The sequence below is a fragment of the Acipenser ruthenus genome, chromosome 5 (genome assembly GCF_902713425.1).
Source record: "Acipenser ruthenus chromosome 5, fAciRut3.2 maternal haplotype, whole genome shotgun sequence".
In the NCBI taxonomy this organism is placed as follows: domain Eukaryota; kingdom Metazoa; phylum Chordata; class Actinopteri; order Acipenseriformes; family Acipenseridae; genus Acipenser; species Acipenser ruthenus.
Window position 1 is genome coordinate 51746516 of NC_081193.1, and position 20647 is coordinate 51767162.

The 20647-nt window shown below is 36.8% G+C and overlaps 1 protein-coding gene across 1 annotated transcript in view; it reads left to right on the forward strand.

Annotated features, from left to right (window-relative positions):
* LOC117402235 (atypical kinase COQ8A, mitochondrial-like) overlaps positions 1–20647 on the forward strand; it is a 55140-nt gene that overhangs the window by 24454 nt on the left and 10039 nt on the right. The window contains exons 6-10 of the mRNA XM_034003180.3: positions 9870–9995; positions 18489–18574; positions 18876–19016; positions 19302–19383; positions 20369–20462. Coding sequence (XP_033859071.1) covers positions 9870–9995; positions 18489–18574; positions 18876–19016; positions 19302–19383; positions 20369–20462 — 529 coding nt within the window. The remainder of the gene's footprint in view (positions 1–9869; positions 9996–18488; positions 18575–18875; positions 19017–19301; positions 19384–20368; positions 20463–20647) is intronic.

Consider the following 20647-nt stretch of genomic DNA (forward strand, 5'->3'; position numbering starts at 1 on the left):
ACGCCACGGTAATCGGGCATAAAACGAAATCTGTTACTTCTCACAATTCTATGATTCAGAATGCATCCCAAGTTCTACATTGCGTGAATCCTCACCTCAACACTATAAATTAACATATGTATATGTATATGTATTGGTGAAATGTATATGCAATTTATTGTAGAAACTGAAAATGGATGCGGTTGAGTGGTGTTTATTTCTAATAACCGATTTTGCCAAATAACACATTTCTTTGGCAATGGCTTGACTCTCTGCCATTCCTTCAGCTAAGCCACTTATACTGGTAATTTATGTTCAAGATGGTCAGGTTTGAAGATTTGTGTTCAGGCTCCGTTTTCACTCAGCAGTGCTGTATCTGCTGTGCCTAATAGTTGGCGAATCGGTCCCAATCACATTGATGTACTGATGTTTCCTTCCGAGATAATGAGCAGGGAAATAATAAACTGAATTTTTTTTAGTAACGGAGGCATACTTGCTAATCTGACTTTTACAAACACTGTACTGTGGGTAAATACTACACTGTTGGATTGATTTATTGTACAAAGGTGTAATATGTATACCTTTTTTTTTGGTCCTAGAAGTTGAGAAGCGCTAAGTACACCTTAACCTGCTAATTTCAAAGTAGGCGCTTTGAATGACAGGCTATAGCTGGCAAATGAAAGTGCACAGTCAATCTGATGATTGACAGTCATTTAAACGAATGAGTGCATTCTAGCACTGCTTCAGCCAACAAGATCTGTCAGGACAGGATGAAATGAATGACAGTGAAACTACACTAGCCTATTAAGGAACCACTGAGTTGACTGACAGTGACCCCTAGCCATTCAGAGCGGAACAGAGACGGGACAGACGGCAAGTATAAAAACTACAGAGATGAGATGATTTCTTAAATTTATTATTTTTGCTAAGAAAAAAAAACAGCGAGTGGTTTTACCAACGTTTATCCAATAAAAATTTATTTCAGTCAAACTCATTTTTGGGGAATTCGACGTTTTAACGAGCTTTGCCGATTTTACAATCAAAGTAGCAAGCCTACGTATAAGTCAGCAGTGTGTAAGAATTGCCAATACATGTTTAATCACAATTAGAAAAGTGATTCTTCCCAAGCAGGGGATAACAGTAGCCAGCCAAGATAATCCAGTGTGCCACGCTTTTGTGGCTTTAGATTAGCTTCACAACTCCTTTTTGAAGGTTGCAATCAATTCATGAATTTTAAGCTTGAATAACTGAACTGTTCCTTTAATTTTGTCCCTATTAAAAACCATGTATCGGATTACAATCAACAGCAAAGACAAAGGTCTATTCTGTGACCTCTCTTGCCTTTGACACTTCCAGTCTGATTTTCAAAAGGGACAAAATAAGAACTAGGTCGCAAAATGATTGTTAAAGCCTGATTTTAATGTAACCATGTCACTTGATTTATATTTTTAAAGCGTCAACAAGTGAATACATGACTAATTTCAGGTAAACCCTTTGAAAGTCAGATATTTAGTGACTCAAATCAGCTTTTAGAAATCACTTTGCGACCTAGTTCTTATTTTGCCCCTTTTGAAAATCATGCTGTTTCTGATTAGTGTTTGTTTTGTACATTTAAAAAAAATGTATTTTACAATACAGTTGTACAATTAGCCATTGCAAATATGTATTGTGGCTTAAGTATCCAAAGAAAACCAGGAGTAAGTGAGTCATTGACTAAAATACCTTGTACAAAATTTAAATCTACAAAGACTATTGTATACTTTAATTATGCCATCTTTGCATATCTTGTAATAGGGATGTCATGTTTTTAATTGAAATATAGCAGTATTGATAATTGGGTCTTACAATTCTGAGTACATTGTTAGGACAATATAAGCCTTCTTTATAAAGCTTTACTACAGTGGGTTCCAAGGAAAACTCCTCTGGTACTGCGGTAGGTGTGGTATGTGATGCTGCAGTGCACTGTGGGTTACCAGTCAGTTGCCTTGGAAACTCCTATTTATTTTAAAATTTATTTTCTTTTAGTCCTGCGTCAGCTACATTTGTTAAATCTCCCGACGAACCACCAGGTGCCCTGTTTTTCTTTAGAGCATAAAAAACTTGGTTGTACACCAGATGGTGTCAAATGATGTAGCATTGTATCATATTTTAAATAGTAACTGAAGCGAACTCTTCGATCTGAAAAGAGAAAAAAATATATATATATATATTGATGGGAGAAGGAAATGGTGACCTAAAACCTAAATGTAACATGAAAGCAACACTTAAGATTTTCTTTCTTTGGCTAGAAAACAGAATTTATATTTTCATGACCAAGATTTGGACACTTTATTTTTCTTGTTAGACTATAACGCAAAAACTTTTATAAATGTTCAAGACAAAATCCTTGACCTGAGGGGGAAGTTTGGAAACCCTGTATGCAAGCCAGACTTGGGTGTCTCTGGAAAATCTCCATTCAAAAGACATTTGGCTTGGACCTCCATTGCTCACCAAGCCTCAAATGACAATCTAGCTTTCATTGATAAGAAAGGTTATCTTGATTGGACTTCCATCTGTGCGAACAAGCTAGTTTTATTGTTTTGAATAAACAAACAAGTCAACTAGTAGACAATGTGTGCCCCTTTCAAGTGTGCTTCAAAAGAGTTGAATTGGTACCTAAGACAATTAAAAAGTGATACAATCAACAGATGTTTTAAATTAAAATGCTAAACTGCTTTTCTAGACAGAATGGCACCTCCTGAGGAATTCTCAAATTCTTGTCAAATAGAGTAACAGTGCCAGCTGGCGGACAATGGAAATAGTGTTGTAAGCCAATGGACTACCACAAAATATTTTAAACCTGGAAATTAAGGATATTTCTGGGAATTCTTAAATGTGTCTACAATGAACATTTTAATACATGAAAAGTACTTCAAGAATCTCAAGTACGAAATCTGACGAATAAACCCCTTGTTCGCTGTTTTTTTTTTTTTTTTTTTTACATACCTCTACATAGTAGTGCATACCAATAAATCATCTCCTGATCACTCGTTTTATCACCAAACTCCTCAATAATGTGATCCAAATCATTATTTTATTACTATAACATCTAAAAAAAGCTCTGCAAATGTCTGTGATATTCTTTGAGCGCTGGATGCAGAAGCAGCTATCTTGTTTGTTTATGTCCGTGTTATCTATGTGGTGTCGGGGCTATCTGTATTCATGAGATACGCCCCTTTTTTTTCAGCTTCTCTCAGCTCCTATCGGTCTCACTCTGCCATTGAATCGTTTTCTCTGCTTTTTCCAGAGAAAAAACGACTAGAGACCTGTTTTTTGCATCATTTTAATGATGTCGGACAGGGTCCGACATTGGACCGGAAAGGGTTAAACACACACACGCTCTCTGAAAAAAACACCTTCTACCTCTCTATTGTGTCTCTAACATCACATTTCCTCAGTCAGTGCTGCCTCCTGTTTGATGCTAATACAAGCTTCCAAGGCGACAGCCAGAAAATTAATTTCACAATGCAAAACAAACCTCATTCTTTGCAGCGATTTGAAAAAATGTTCAATGAGGAGTCGACATCTTGTTTGCTTTCTTTCTGTGGTTCCGATACTTTGTTTCTCCATTTCAAAACTTATTGAATTGTGTATGATGAAATGTGAATAAGTCAATTGTTTTAGAACATATCTTGAGTTCTGAATCTGATAAAATACATTAATGTATTTCGGAATGTTTTGAATAAGTTTACAATTCTGAAAAAATATATGGCTAATTTTCTGAATATACTCTTCACTAATTACAATTATTTATTTAGAAATCCTATGCTTATACTTTTTAACCTACCTAATTTTGTAACATTGAAATAAACAAAAGTAATTGAACTTTTAAACAGATTTGTTGGATTTTATTTAGTGGTAATTACCGTAAGCAGTGTTTGTAAATAACATATATTAAGCCAATAGGGAATATTGTTTAAAATATAAAATTAGCTATATACATGAACACTGGTAAAAGTTAGATAATAATTTCTTATGAGATGCTATAATTGATTTAGATAGTAATCTGTGTTGTGCTTGATTTACCCAAGATAATCAATATTCAGTTATACATATCCACCACATTACTACAAATAAATTGAATGAAAAATGTAGAGTTTTCTAATCCAATTTTGCTATGAGTAGTATTGTGTGACAGGCAGGATTTTTCAATCTAGCTGTATTTATTTATTTTAGTTTAAAATACGCTTTTTGTATGGCAAGGTGTACTGTATAAGAAACACATTTTAGATGTATTGCCGGATTCTGCCGAGTCAACGCCCCGGTTTGAACGATCGCCCACCCCAACTTTTAGCTGAAAGTCAAATTGTTACCATTACTTTCCTGTTTTTAATAACCATGCACAAATAATGCCTCAGGGGGAATATTGCGGCTCATGTGAAATAGAAAAAAACTGCCTATAAGTAGTTGCTTTGGGCATTTCTGGATTCAGGGTTAGGGTTATCTTTGGTTCAGATAACAAAGACGTGGAGTTGCTGGTTTCAGATCAGATGATGCAGACTCTGCACTCTCTTTCCTGTTATGCTGCAATCCATTTTTTGGATAAAAAAATTCTCTATATATTGGAAGAGCTTGTAACTCATTTTTTGTATTGCACATTTTAATGCTATAGAGATTATGTAAAGCCCTTTATTTTAGTGTTTTTTCTATTTTTTTATTTTTTTTTTAATGTAGCTATTTTGGTATTTTTCACCTAAAAATGTGGGTTTGCACTGGACACTGCAGCGTTTAAAGTTTTTAATGTTTGTTTTGTGAAAGATTTGAAATGATAAATGTTAACTGCACTTCTTGATTCTTTATCGTGACTGTGCTTTACCTTTTGCCTAATTGTAATCGTAATCTATCTACCTAATGTTAAATACTCCCTCTGCAATAACGCTTGTAGTTTTGCCCCTGCCTGAGTCAAACAAGTCAATTGTTTGAATTGAATTTGAATGAATTGTGCAGGTATTTGCAGGCTGAGGGAATATAGTAACAAATACATTGTACTTTAATGTAACTGTGCAGTGCTGATGCTCCAGTGCCTTCTATATTTTCTTGTGTGCTGGAAGGGAAACGTGCTAACATTGGACAATCCTTTTTCTCAGCCAAAAAGTAAAATATCATGAACTGTGACCATTCCATTTTTGGTGGTTAGTTATTTTTCAGGAAGGCATTTGCATATAAGCTATATACAAATGTAATTATTTTTTTAATCAAAAAGCGTACGCTGCTCCTAACCTCTCACTCATGTCCAGCACCTTTTTAATAGCCATAACCAGATGGTGTTTGCCATTGACGTCTTAAGTTGGAGGCACAGCTCATTTGCATAACTCAGTTGGTTAGCTAAAAATCTCTCAGTAACAATCCGTGACGGTAAATCGTATCTAAAAACATTACTGTCTGGTAAAATAACCAGGCCGTAGTTTTGTTAAACAATGGCCAGTAATTTGAATGGCTGGAAATTACTGCCATCTTTTATGCATATGGACCTGGGTATTTTACACAATGAAAAACTTAATTCCGTATGATATATAAATTTGAATGCGTATATTATCAAGCTTCTTGTACTTCATTGGCTCCCTGTGTCTCAATGGTCAATTGTGTATATACTGCATGCAGAAGCTAGAGAATGGATCAGCTAATTGTAGCCTGACTGGAAATTGCCAGAAACACATGACCAATATGTCTGTCTGGGTTTTCAATAAAGAAAATAATAAAGAATCACTCGCTTGAATAAGCGACTGGATTGTTGATCCAGGATTTGTTTGCACCATCTTAGTCCACCTTAACCAAACCTACCAATTTACCCCTCTGTCAACCGAATTGAGCCATATTGTTGAGGGGCGCGTATCAGCTTCTGTGGGCCATTTGAATTAGTGGACAAAGGCGGGGGGGGGAGGGGGCGACTAATAAATAAGCAGTATTGCTAGCATAAGGCAATGTAATTTACATGCATTAATAGTGTGTGTGTATGTAATTTTATAATTCAAGTGCTTGTTTTAAAGTTACTTACATTCAGATTGGAATAGTTGGGGAGGATGGATTTGAGATTTCTTGCAATAAGGCTATAGATGCTTATTTATATATGGATGTTAAAGCTCCTTCATTTCACCTAATGGAGTACTTCGTCAAACACTACAAGCAGACCACTACTAGTCTATCACATGCTTCACATGCAAAAATGTGCCAGATTGAACCATTTTTGTCCCTTTTTCCAAAGTCTTCCCAACTTTGAGAGAAGTGTTGCTGTAGTCTGTGGGGAAAAACAGCAAAGTATCTGCCCCTTGCCATATCAGCTGCCTGTTACTGTATCTAAGCCGGTTAAATATCAGAGTACGAGAATGGTTCCTATTAAAATCTTTACCGCCATATAATCTCAGGGCTCCAGACTTTGACTGTAAATGAAAACGTGATTTAGTATAATTTTAATTTTAATGCTATTAATAAAGATTAATCATGCAGCATGGTTATAGCCGCAGTTAAGTATTCCATAAATATTTTGCCAAATAGAATACAATACCTATGGGGCTGTCGGGGCTTGTTTTCAAAAGATGTTGGCACAGACATTGTATACAAGGCAATGGAATACCGTGTGTGTGTGTGTGTGTGTCTAGATAGATAGATGTTGTATGTGGTTTTCACGATCATGCCGCCTTCTAGCCAAAATTGTAGATATTAGTACTGCCATAGCTTTGTTTTCACCTATTGATTTGCCCCATTGCCGTTGTACTTTGTGCATCCAGGGCAGGTCAAACGTCAAGAAAAACTCGCACATTAAGCAAATGTGATGTTCTTTTTGTGTAGTTTGTGAATCTCAACAATTTTTCCTAAGATAATGTGACAAATTAAACTCATATGAAATGCCCAGTTTGGTTGGATCCTCTGAAGTATGTGCATGTGCTCCCAATTTGAAAAATAGAAAAACAGTGCTGGTTTGAAAGCTATTTTAAAATTCTCTAAAAACCTTTATTTTACATTTAATTTTTATTATAAATAATATATTTTCATTTTATATTAAATGTGTTTTTCAAAAGTGCATCCTACGACACGGGTTTAAAGCTGCTTTATGTATCGGTCAGTGCAGGGACCGGGGGTTTACACATTTCAAATAAAAACAAAAAAAATACTGGTACTGTTACAAACCATTTATTTACCAGAACCACTGTTTATCAAATGCGGTAGGTCCAGGGAAAAAAAAAAGATATTCAGAATATAGTGTAAAATTACATTGTCCAGAACTGCTGGCAGATAGTCTTTAAAACAATTAAAATTACACTGATACAGTTCTTAAATTGGCAACGAATAAAAAATAACTGAGCGTTTTGTGTAATTCGTAATTTTATTGGAGGCAGAGCTTAATCAAAAGGAATATAAAGAAAAAAGCATGATAAAAAGTCAAAAAATAACCAGACCACCAAAGACGACATTTACCCGCTAGATGCTTTCAAAACAAGACAAATTTGGCTGGAAAACCGCCAATCTGGCAGCACTGATCAAGGAGGAGTAGCCTAAAAGTCGCATTACCTTTTACATGTTACCTCAAGTTCAATGTACAAATAAAGTGTGAATTTGTAAAATTGTTTTAGAAAAATCAATATTGTAATTGGCGTTCCGGTTTAAGATGTAGGACTACAGCGCTGTATGTAAGATTGGTGGTACCGCCAGCATATTACTTCAGCCTTGTATAAACAACATCCCGCAATGTTTGATGCTATACAGCTATCCTTTTTTAGATTTCTTTTTTTTTTTGTTAGGAAATGATTCCACACATGTGACTTTGCTTTGCAGAATTTAAGCAGCTCTAAATCTTCTGCCATATCATCTTTTGTGTTAGCACTGCCTGTTATGAGTTCTCGCGGGAAGTGATTATCTCTCGAGAGAATAGCCGACAGTTTAACCAAAAATACCGGTATTGTTGTCCAGATACCAGTTATTGTATTGTCTAATGAATATCGCAATATACTGGTATATCGGTATTATTGCGCACTCCTACTATATAGGGCTGCGGCTGGCTTGTTTTTATTGGATAATGTGTACCTTGGAGCAATCCGTTCTTCATATAGGAATTGCACCTTTAATGGCACACTATAAACACCTTTGGTGATGTCATTATAATACTTAATAGAAATACATAATTTCCATTGCTCCAACGTATATATATTTTTTTAGAGACATTTGTCTATGAAGTATAAAAATTACCAATGGGGCAAGACGCTCTTTATGGATAACAGCCTTAATTAAAAACGGTATATTCCCTAAAGAGACATGTAGATTAATTATTGATCAATCCCGTGTAAAACATGCTTACGCCAAACTTTAGCTGCTTTTTCAAACAGATATGATTCTATAATATGTGGGGGGAAATGAATTTACACTAAAAAAAGACTTTATTAAAACCCGACGGAAGTGAATTTGAGGCTTCAGGCCGCAGTGCTGTCAGAGTTCCTCCTCCTCCAGTTTTTCCCATGACCCAGCTGGTATGTAGAATGTCGAAATTGAGTTTCTGAAGGCGAAAATTGAGTTAAGACAACATTTCGAGTTTTTGTTTCTCTCATTGGCCCTAGAGCTCTTCCGTAAAATTGAAATAGCTTTTTGTATGGGGGAGAATTATTTTTAGTTTTTGTTTTGTAGTTTCATTGTCAATCCAAAAATATTATTTTAAATGCAGTACGTTTGTTAATACAGTACTGAGATGATACCCGTGCAGAGAAAGAAACAAATCTATAGCAGAAATCATCATGTTAAGGATCAACGGTATAGTCCATTAAATTCTTTAAAGATCTTTGGCCCACTCTGCTGGAAAAATAAAGTATTGGTTTTGCACTTCCAACTGCACCGCACAGTGTTTTCCATGGAACCCACTTTAGCTTTAAATATTATATTTTAAAGTCAGGTTTGGTTATATAAATACAATTTGACCCTCTTAATCTCTGTGGGAAAACTCACTTCAGAACACAGATCTGTAGGATAATTCTCTTTGTCCTTTCTTTGTGCATACTTGTAGCAAGATTGTTTTCATGGCAGCAATGACTGTAATAGTACATGGTGTTAGTATAGTTACAGGGTCAGTTTCTTTAGAGGTTACACATGGCAGCTGATTGATTAATTCCATCGCTGGTTCTACATCAACATGCTAAAAATAGACCCTGCAGTCTTCTAACACGCAGCACAACTGTTGTGTGAAAATAAGTTTCAAACCTGCACATCCTGTATACTCATGGTCTTCTGAAATCATGAAAAGCATTCCTGTTTAACACTCATCATGGGTCTTCGGGTATATATGTAATTAAATTAAACCAGCTTTGTATGTTGTTCAGTAATGCTTCATTATCCACACAAGAGAAGCATATCACATGTAGACATTACTCTGTTACAGTACATTGTTAAATATAAATGCTTATCCAATTCTAATGAAACAGTGTGAAATAGTATTTGATTTGATATAGTTCTGCATGAGTTAAGACTAGACCTGTTCTTTCAATGCACCTTTATTACATTGTTATAACATCTACTTGTTAAAATACCATGTAATCCAAAATGGCAGTTTAGAAATTGATGATGCTTGTGTTAGCAAAACACCTTTGATTATGTTCGTGCCGTTCCCTACGTCTCTTCAGCTACTCCTATGATGCACCACCACATAAATGACAAAATGCTAATTTGTTTTTTGTAATCGAATGGGAAGAATGTAAAATTGGGTATGATAAAATGTATTAAATTATTTTATTTTACAATCTCTCCCATCCAGGTTGTACTTTACTTCCCTTTCTATTCCACTATGTCTTTTTTTTGCTTATACAGTATTTGGTATGAGAGCAGCAACACTGACCTGAACTTTAAAATGGTAATGTCATTGTTTTCCTATTCAGGGAGTAAGAAGGCAGTTCTGGACTCCAGTCCTTTCCTGTCTGAAGCAAATGCAGAGAGGATTGTCCGAACCCTCTGCAAAGTCCGTGGTGCTGCTCTGAAACTGGGACAAATGCTCAGCATTCAAGGTAAGGCCTACAGCGAATTTAAAAAGATTTATCCACATAGATTTGATAGACCAGGCACTATTGCTCCCATTAAATAATTTTAAAAATATTTATTTATTTATTTTAAAATATGTGCATGCTTGAATTAAATTGTTACAATCAACTACTCTTACCAGCCTGTTGGAATATGATCTAGAGCCCGTGGCCTGAATGAACTTTTTAATGGTGTGATTTGAACCCATAAAGAGTGCCCTTGAATGAGATTGACTGAGGAGGTTGAAGTTGCATTCTGAACCCTCCCATACATTTTGAAGAAGGTTAAATGTCTGGGTTTTCTGACGCTTTGACATTTTGTGTGCATGTTTTATTGTACCCATGTTAATAAATAAAAAGGTACCTTGTGTGTAATGTTATGTCTTTGACATTGAACTGTTCAGATAATCTAGCCACACTCCTTTTATTTGTGTTGTTTTTGCTTGAAGTCTGGTTATTTATTTATTTTTTTTTGGTTGAAGATGAAATGTTCCTTTTGGAAGAACATTTTCAGTTTTTCATTTGACTATTCTCATTCTTTTTATGTTAAAGACGTGGGCAAAATAAAATGCATACCTTGGCTAACAGGATGATGATATCCAGCTGTCTTGCAATACATGCCTCAACAAAGTGTGTCATCCTATCTTGATATATACAGTAAACAAGATTACAGTTTGGTTGCCGCAGCAACAGCTGCAAAGACTAGAAACTAAGGCATAAAAAAGATTGATCCTACTTCATATTAGAATTGAACATTTTAAATTGCGCCAAAACCTTTTTGGGTAAACTTTGGTAAACAGTGACTTGTATTTTAATTCTTTGTTAGTTTTTAGAAGTGGTATAAACCAGTGATCTATTATGTTTACTACTTTTTTAAAATGCCATGCCATTGTTTTCAAGACCAATGTGCTGCTCTGAAAATACCAACATCTAAAATAAGCTGCCTCTATCTGAGAACAGTAACCTTTGAAGTGGCAACTGTTGCCAAGGTGTTCCACTTGTCTCATGTCAATTGTCGATAAATTGAGTTGTGCTTACATCTGTCTGGATATAACACAAACCAGGAAGGTTCCAGGCATCACATTGCTCTTCAATCTTGCAGTGCTGTGTTCTGCTGTAGCTGCCAGGCTTTGACACCAGAGCCTATATTTGCCCCTGGGGGTAAACTGTAGGCAAGTTGCCCCTATCATGGTTTATGGACCTGTTTTTTCTACTGTGGGGAAATATGTGTCATGTAATACATTTTCTGTGGAAGGAGCAATTTGCCTACAATTTTTCCCAGAGTGGAAATCGGGCCCCTAGATGTTGTAGCAATTAGCATTAACACAATTAGCATTGGTTGATGCAAACTCATTTTTTTTGTAGATTAGCTAAAACAGTATATTTGTAATCTGTTGCCTTCAGGATAGAATAGGCCAATTGCATTTATATAAAGTGACTGTAGAAGACCACCTGACTAGGCTGTTAGGGGACTGATTTTTATTATATTTTTTTTTTTCTCCAAGTCCTAAGGGTGGTTGTCTTTGACAGGTGTAATTTTATTATAAATTGCATTTTAGAAGTTTTTAATTTTGTCTTGAACATTCTATTCGTCAGCTTTGTTTGTCACAAGACTTTCTTTGGCAAAAAAGTGATTCAACCTATTGTATCTTTTGACTGCCAGTTGAAAGAGCCTATGATAGAATGGTAATACCAAGACAAGTTTGTAATCTGAAGCAGCAGAGTGCTGCAGGTACAGTCCACCCAAAAGATGAAGTCATGACTTACTTAAATATCCACACTGGCAGTAGATCTATAATCAAATATGTTATTTTGTGTAGTTTTACTGGTGACTTAAGGGTGGCTATTGTGGATTGAAGAACTCGACCTTGTCCCACAGTCCACCAGCCTACACGTACATTACTAGTTACTTTATATTACAGAAATGGTAGCTACACACATTAAGTAAGAGTCTGTGGTTCTGTAGCAAGAAGTCTTATTAATTGCTGCAAGTAGTACTATAGGTAGCTGACCAACAGGTTTTCAATTTATTTATTTTATTATTCATAAATAACTGTAAAAGGCTGGTTTGATTTTAAAACAATACATAACAGTATATTGTGTGCGTAGATGTTGATAGCTTTGGATGCAAACTTCTGTTCCTAAAATAACTAGGGTGTAACCACATTAATGATTAAAATAACTTTGAAAGCAGTGCAAACACTTTTAATATATAGTTGTGCAATGTTTAGCAGATATTTCTAGCTGAAATGGCTTTTATCAGCACCTTTTCTAACTTTTTCAACAACTGCTCCGGGCTTTCATATCGGTAACGTCTCGCACAGTACGGTGTTTGTCACAGAAACAGGGACATGAGTGGTGCTCAGGGTTATAGTAGTTAAACCTGTGAGGATCAAAATACTAAAATATTTAAAATACACTTGTCATACAGATACAGTGCCGTGAAAAAGTATTTGCCCCCTGTCTGATTTTCTGCATTTGTGTATATTTTTGACACTGAATGTTATCAGATCTTCAACCAAAACCTAATATTAGATAAAAGGGACCCTGAGTGAACAAATAACTCAAAAATGTGATACATATTTCATTTATTTATTAAAGAAAGTTATGCAACACCAGTGCCCCCGTGTGAAAAAGTAATCGCCGCCTTAGACTCAATTACTGGTTACGCCACCTTTAGCAGCAATAACTGCAAACAAACGCTTCCTGTAGTTATTGATTAGTCTCTCACAGCGCCGTGGAGGAATTTTGGCCCACTCCTCCATGCAGAACTGCTTCAAGTCAGTGACATTTATGGGTTTCGAGCATGAACTGCTAGTTTTCAGGTCTTGCCATTCCAAAACTTTAAATTTCTTGTTCTTCAACAATTCTGATGTAGACTTGCTTGTGTGTTTCGGATCATTGTCTTGCTGCATGATCCAGCTGCGCTTCAGCATCAGCTCACGGACGGATGGCCTGACATTCTTCTGTAGAATTCTCTGATACAGAGCAGAATTCATGGTTCCTTCAATGATGGCAAGGCGTCCAGGTCTTGATGCAGCAAAGCATCCCCAAACCATGACACTACCACCACCATGCTTGACCGTTGGTATGAGGTTCTTACTGTGGAATGCAGTGTTTGGTTTTTCGCCAGACATAACGGGGCCCATGTCGGCCAGAAAGTTCCACTGTTGACTCATCTGTCCATACAACATCCAGGTGCTTTTTGGCAAACTTGAGACAAGCATTCATGTTCTTCTTGGTGAGCAATGGTTTCCGCCTTGCTACTCTGCCATGAATCCCATCACCAGGCGTGTGGAAGTAATAGGAGATGAGCTAACCTCCGAGCTGAAAAAGAAAGCTGATGGCTTCAATCTTTTTTCTATCGCACTGGATGAGAGTACTGACATCAAAGACACCGCTCAACTTTTAATTTTTGTCAGAGGAATTAGATAACTTTGAAATAACAGAGGAACTTCTTGCTATGGAATCGATGATGGGGACAACCAGGGGCTCTGACTTAAATGACAGTGTGTCTGCCTGCTTGGAAAAAATGAATCTACCGTGGCGTAAATTGACAAACGTCACAACAGATGGATCCCCAAATGTAACCGGTAAGAACATTGGCCTACTAAAAAGATTACAAGACAAAGTAAAAGAAGAAAGCCCAAACTCGGAGGAATTGATATTTCTTCACTGTATTATTCATCAGGAAGCCCTGTGTAAAAGTGTGTTGAAGCTCGAACATGTTGTCAAAGTGGTCGTGAAACTTGTAAACTTTATACGGGCAAGGGGGCTTAACCATCGTCAGTTCATTCAGCTGCTCAATGACACAGAGGCAGAGCACCAGGACTTGTTATATCATTCAAATGTGCGCAGGCTAAGCCTGGGGAAAGTCTTTCGCTGTGTGTGGGTGCTGAGAGGGGAGACTGGTATGTTCCTGGATACGGTTGGTAAAGCTGACAACTTCCCCGAGTTACAAGACACAGACTGGCTGGCCGACTTTGCTTTCGGTGTGGACATACTGGGGCATCTGAACGATCTAAACATGAAGCTCCAGGGAAAGGGTGTTTTTGTGCATGAACTGTATTCCAACGTGAAAGCGTTCAAGGCCAAACTTCTGTTGTTCTCCAGACAAATGAGCAGCAGGTCTCTCGCTCATTTCCCAACACTGGCAGCACTGAACGCGCCCCCATCATACAGTAGCATACATCATACAGTGACATACAGTAGCACTTTGATCGACCTGCATGCCGAGTTCTCACGCCGCTTCTCAGACTTTAGCAAGATTGAGACTCAGCTGGAGCTTGTATCATGCCCCCTATCTTTCGACAGTGAGAAAGCACCACCAGACACACAACTGGAGCTCATCGACATCCAGTGTGACAGTGCTTTGAAGGAGAAGTACAAAACAGCTACAATAGACCAGTTTTATGGCTCACTGAATGAAACAAAGTTTCCAAACATGAAAAAGCACGCCCAGAGGATGCTGGTTTTATTCGGGTCCACATATGTGTGTGAACAAACGTTCTCAGTCATGAACTACAACAAATCCCATCACAGGTCAAATTTAACAAATGACCACTTGTCGGCTGTTCTGAGGATCTCTACCGCAAAAATGACACCAGACTTTGATGCCCTTGCCAAGAGAGGTGACCAGACCCATTGCTCACATTAAGACCCAAATCACCAAGACGGGTAGGCAAGGCTTATGCTTTCTTTCTCTGTTTTCAACAGTCTTAGGCTTTTTTTTATGGTGATGGTTATTGCAGTGAGGACTATCCAGCAATGCACTTGGATACAGGCCTTTTGTCCCCATTCATCTGACAATGAACACTTATTACAATGGCTCAGATTGTGGTACTTTTATGTGGGCTGAGATGATTTGAGAATTGTAAATATGGCTCACAATGGAGGTGAAATGAGAATTGTTCCTTAATATGCTGTCATAAACAGGCCGTTCAATATGAACCAAATGATATGCTTTTTGCTCTTACTATTTGTGTCACTCAGATTGTACTTTTAGAATGGAGGTGGTTTTTACAGTGCTGTATATCGGACATCTGCTGTCATATACAGTATGTCATATATGCCTGTTTTTATGTCTCCAGTCATATAAACATACTTTTTTTTTAAAGTTTGCACTTACTTTTTGTGGCTGTGACTTTGATTGTACTTTACAAGGGTAGAGATGGTACAGTGACAGAATTGTTCTGCAAGCATATGTACACCTACAGTACACTAGTAGTTGTGTGTCAACGTGAAAAAACAAAGGCTTCACATGTTTTGTCACGCATATAGTATGTGGCCCTTTACTTGGTTTCAAAAGATCAATGTGGCCCTTGAGCCAAAAAGTTTGCCCACCCAGGCTCCAGAACCTGTGTGCTGACAACTTCACTCTGATGGAAAGGGCCAAAGTTAGTCAGATTTTATATTGGGTAGGGCTGGCCCAAATCAGGCCTGGCTGTTAACCAAAGTACTCAAACAGCTGACCCTAATTATCCCTTTAATTGGGTTGAGTTAACTAGGGGGGGGGGGCAATAACTTTTTCACACCTGAAGATTGCATGTTTGATTACCTTGCTCACCAAACAAATGAAAGAAGCACCAAACTTTGGTGTCACTACTACCACCCACAAAAAATCTGACCAAATACAATGTGAAAAATGTTTTAAAATTCAGAAAATCAGACAGGGGCAAATACTTTTTCACTGCACTAATATATATATATATATATATATACACACACACACACATATACACACACATATACAGACGTGCTCAAATTTGTTGGTACCCTTACAGCTCATTGAAATAATGCTTCATTCCTCCTGAAAAGTGATGAAATTAAAAGCTATTTTATCATGTATACTTGCATGCCTTTGGTATGTCATAGAATAAAGTAAAGAAGCTGTGAAAATAGCTGAATTATTGCTTATTCTACAAAGATATTCTAAAATGGCCAGGACACATTTGTTGGTACCCCTTAGAAAAGATAATAAATAATTGGATTATAGTGATATTTCAAACGAATGGAGAAAAGTAGTCACTGTGCTGTTTGGTATCATTGTGTGCACCACACTGAACCTGGACCAGAGAAAGCAAAGGAGAGAGTTGTCTGAGGAGATCAGAAAGAAAATAATAGACAAGCATGGTAAAGGTAAAGGCTACAAGACCATCTCCAAGCAGCTTGATGTTCCTGTGACAACAGTTGCAAATATTAAGAAGTTTAAGGTCCATGGAACTGTAGCCAACCTCCCTGGGCGCGGCCGCAAGAGGAAAATCGACCCCAGATTGAACAGAAGGATAGTGCGAATGGTAGAAAAAGAACCAAGGATAACTGCCAAAGAGATACAAGCTGAACTCCAAGGTGAAGGTACGTCAGTTTCTGATCGCACCATCCGTCGCTTTTTGAGCGAAAGTGAGCTCCATGGAAGAAGACCCAGGAGGACTCTTTTGAAAGAAAAACATAAAGCCAGACTGGAATTTGCTAAAATGCATATTGACAAGCCACAATCCTTCTGGGAGAATGTCCTTTGGACAGATGAGTCAAAACTGGAGCTTTTTGGCAAGTCACATCAGCTCTATGTTGACAGACGAAAAAAATGAAGCTTTCAAAGAAAAGAACACCATACCTACAGTGAAACATGGAGGAGGCTCGGTTATGTTTTGGGGCTGCTTTGCTGCGCCTGGCACAGGGTGCCTTGAATCTGTGCAGGGCACAATGAAATCTCAAGACTATCAAGGCATTCTGGAGCGAAACGTACTGCCCAGTGTCAGGAAGCTCTGTCTCAGTCGCAGCATGGGTCCTCCAACAGGATAATGACCCAAAACACACAGCTAAAAGCACCCAAGAATGGAGAAGAACAAAACATTGGACTATTCTGAAGTGGCCTTCTATGAGTCCTGATCTGAATCCTATCGAACATCTATGGAAAGAGCTGAAACTTGCAGTCTGGAGAAGGCACCCATCAAACCTGAGACAGCTGGAGCAGTTTGCTCAGGAAGAGTGGGCCAAACTACCTGTTAACAGGTGCAGAAGTCTCATTGAGAGCTACAGAAAACGTTTGATTGCAGTGATTGCCTCTAAAGGTTGTGCAACAAAATATTAGGTTAGCGGTCCCATCATTTTTGTCCATGCCATTTTCATTTGTTTTATTATTTACAATATTATGTTGAATAAAAAATCAAAAGCAAAGTCTGATTTCTATTAAATATGGAATAAACAATGGTGGATGCCAATTACTTTTGTCAGTTTTTCAAGTTATTTCAGAGAAAATTGTGCATTCTTCGTTTTTTGTGGAGGGGTACCAACAAATTTGAGCACGTCTGTGTATATATAAGAAAGAGAAAAGGGTATTTCAGGTACTTAAAAAGGTAGAATAATTGATTACAAATCAATTATCGGGACGTTTCGCACTACAAGTCCATCATCGGCTGAATACAAAAAAAACAGTGCTTTAAGAAGTTGATAAAAAACAAACAAGTAGTCTTTCAAACAAAATTCCAGGATGATGATGATGATGATAATGATCTCAGTATAGAATGTTCATTCCAAATGGCTCCAAAGTGCCTAGTTTGAAAATAAGTTCACATTCCTTTTGTTTCCTGATTAGCATTAGTTCCATAGCATTGTACCATCCCACAGATTGTGATGTCTTCTATAGTGTGGTCATTTCTGTTAAAATGTCTGGCAACAGGAAAGGTAGAGGTGTTAATTCGTATACTTCTCAGATGTTCCACGAAGCGATCAGCCAAGCGTCGTTTTGTTTCACCAATATATAGCTTGTTACATTTGATTCAGCCAATGCAATATACTATTCCTTTACTATCCATGATACTTTTACTTGCATTAGTAAATGAGGATTTTGCTCCCTTAACTACTGTGTTGCTGTGAATGTATTTACAAGTTCCACAGCTTGACCTATTGCATGGAAACATACCCTTAAGACTGTCCAGATTGGGTCTAATGTTACTGTGGACCAGATGCTCTCTTAGATTTTTGTCTCTTCTGTATGACATTAGAGGAGGGTTATTGAAAATAGGAGCTGTAGAAGGATCATCTTGCAGAATGCTAAAATTTCTTTGTATGATGTGTTGTACTTTTTTGGTCATATGTAAGAACAAGGGGAATAAGATTGTTGGTATTCTGTGTTTTGGTTTTGTACAAGGCACCTTTCTGTTTATTGTCAATACTCTTAACTGATCTTCTCTAAGTATAGTGTCTGGAAAACCACAGTTTCTGAAAAATGCACACATGTCATTTGTTTTATTCAAAAAATCACTATCATCACTGCAAATGTGTCTTAGTAATTGGGAGTATGGAATGAGTTGTGACAAGCTTTGGGATGTGAGGAGTCGTATTTTAGATATGAATGAGAGTCTATATATATATATATATATATATATATATATATATATATATATATATATATATATATATATATATATATAATGTGTGCTTCAGTTGTTCTGCACACTCATTTTTCGTTGTCCTAAATAGATGATGCTTTCATCAATCCCCAGCTGGCAAAGATCTTTGAAAGGGTTCGGCAGAGTGCAGATTTCATGCCAATCAAGCAGATGATGGTAAAGAAAAGTTGTTTTTTGTTTTTTTGTTTAAAATAACTTGTAGTCAAAAGTTTTAGGAAATCTCTTTTTGTAGCAAAAGTTTTGCTTTTGTGGATGAGGAAAACAAGTCATAAGAAATGTATTTATTTCAGCAATTTATTTGCAAAACTCCAAAAATGCTAATTCAGAAGTATTCATACCATTTGATGCTATGATAGTATTGTCTACAAGGTGCTTGTAAACTTGACTACAACTGTGTGTGTGTGTGTATCATATCATGTATCATATCATATATCATATACCATTTTCCCAAACACAGAAAGCTCTGAACAATGACCTTGGTCCGAACTGGAGAGACAAAGTGGAGTACTTTGAAGAGAGGCCATTTGCGGCTGCATCTATAGGTCAGGTTCACCTGGCAAAGCTTAAAGGTGGGAGAGAGGTGGCCATGAAGATTCAGGTGAGAATTTAAACCTGCTTTTTACAAATAATATCAACATTTGTGCTGCAGTATCTCATTTAAAATGGCAGTATTCCACAATGTTTTTCCAAAATGTCTCCCAATCATATAAAAATATCTAGTTAAATTAATGCAAGAAGCAGTAGTTCACAGACTAATCAATTCTTCTTGAGTAATTGCAATGTAATGGCTAATGTAACTTTAGCTGAATGATTTCTGTACTGTATGTCCTCCTTGTAATTTGTGTTAAATGCCCTCATGTATATCTCTATCCATTTTTTATAGTATCCTGGAGTGGCTCAAAGTATCAGTAGTGATGTAAATAATCTAATGACAGTTCTTAGCATGAGTAACGCTTTGCCTGAAGGTAAGTTGGCTTTCTATGATCTTTTTTTTCAGTGATCTTATATAGTGCATAATTCTACACACACACTGGTGATCTATTTTTTCATGTTACTAATTTGCTCCAATTTTGAATATACAGCCTTGGCAGAAGAACGTCAGTGACCTACTTGTTCAAAAAGCATTAGCCTTGCTGTAATTTTATTAAAGCTGTGCTCAATGTAAAGAAAAAAAAATACATAAATAACTAAATAAAATAAATCCTGCTGTGTCCTACATTCATGTTACAATCACTACAATGGTAAAGTAAATCCCTGTCATCTCTATGGATGAGTAATTGTGAAAGTGAAACACCAAAGTGAAGTTAAGTTCCCGTGTCAGGAATAAAATCTATGGCACGAGAGAACTGGTGCACTGCCACTACACATCCCCTTTGGAGAGCTTCTTTTTATGTTTTCATTCCTTTTAAATATGGACTGTGTTATCCTAATATATATTTTTAATAAAACATTTTTACTTGGAAATCCTGCATCTGATTGCATCTGAAATATATTTATACCTGTAGAATACAGATATTATATATGGCACAGTACACCCTGAAGATAATTAATTAAATGGGTTCATTTCAAATCTTGCAGTAGATTATTGTGCTACAGGGACACTGTATACTTTCTGGAAATGCTGATAATTTTGGATGGCTCCTAACACAAACATTAAGTGTTTTATAGGAAGGAAACTGGGCCTTTAGAAGACAGATAAGCTTTACAGTAATAACACATTCATAAAATGTAATTTTATTTATTAGCAGAGCAAGACATTGTATGATGCATGTTTCCAGACCTATTGTAATTTGTTAGATTACCTACTGTATCTTGCATGCTAATTTTCATTTCTAAGTCTGAGATTCTATGCCCCCTTCCTTTTTTTGTAGATTTGGTTAAAACAGTTAGTTGCGTTCATAATTTCAGCCTGATGTTTCAGAAGAGTTTCCTTCTGCTTTTAATTTCTAGGTCTGTTCCCTGAGCACTTGATTGAGGTTATGAGCCGCGAGCTAGCCCTTGAGTGTGATTACGAAAGGGAGGCTGAATGTGCCAGGAAATTCAAGTGAGTAATGGGCTGTGTATTGTACATGCAGAATGTTGCTAGTTTATTATATAATGGAGGTGGAAAGAACCACTTGTGCAGTTGTCACAAAAGCGGCAAAGGACCTTCCTAGTGACTTTGTTTTCTGTTTAGAATTACTGTCTTTCTTATGTTTCATTATTTTAATGTTTTGGATGAAATACTGG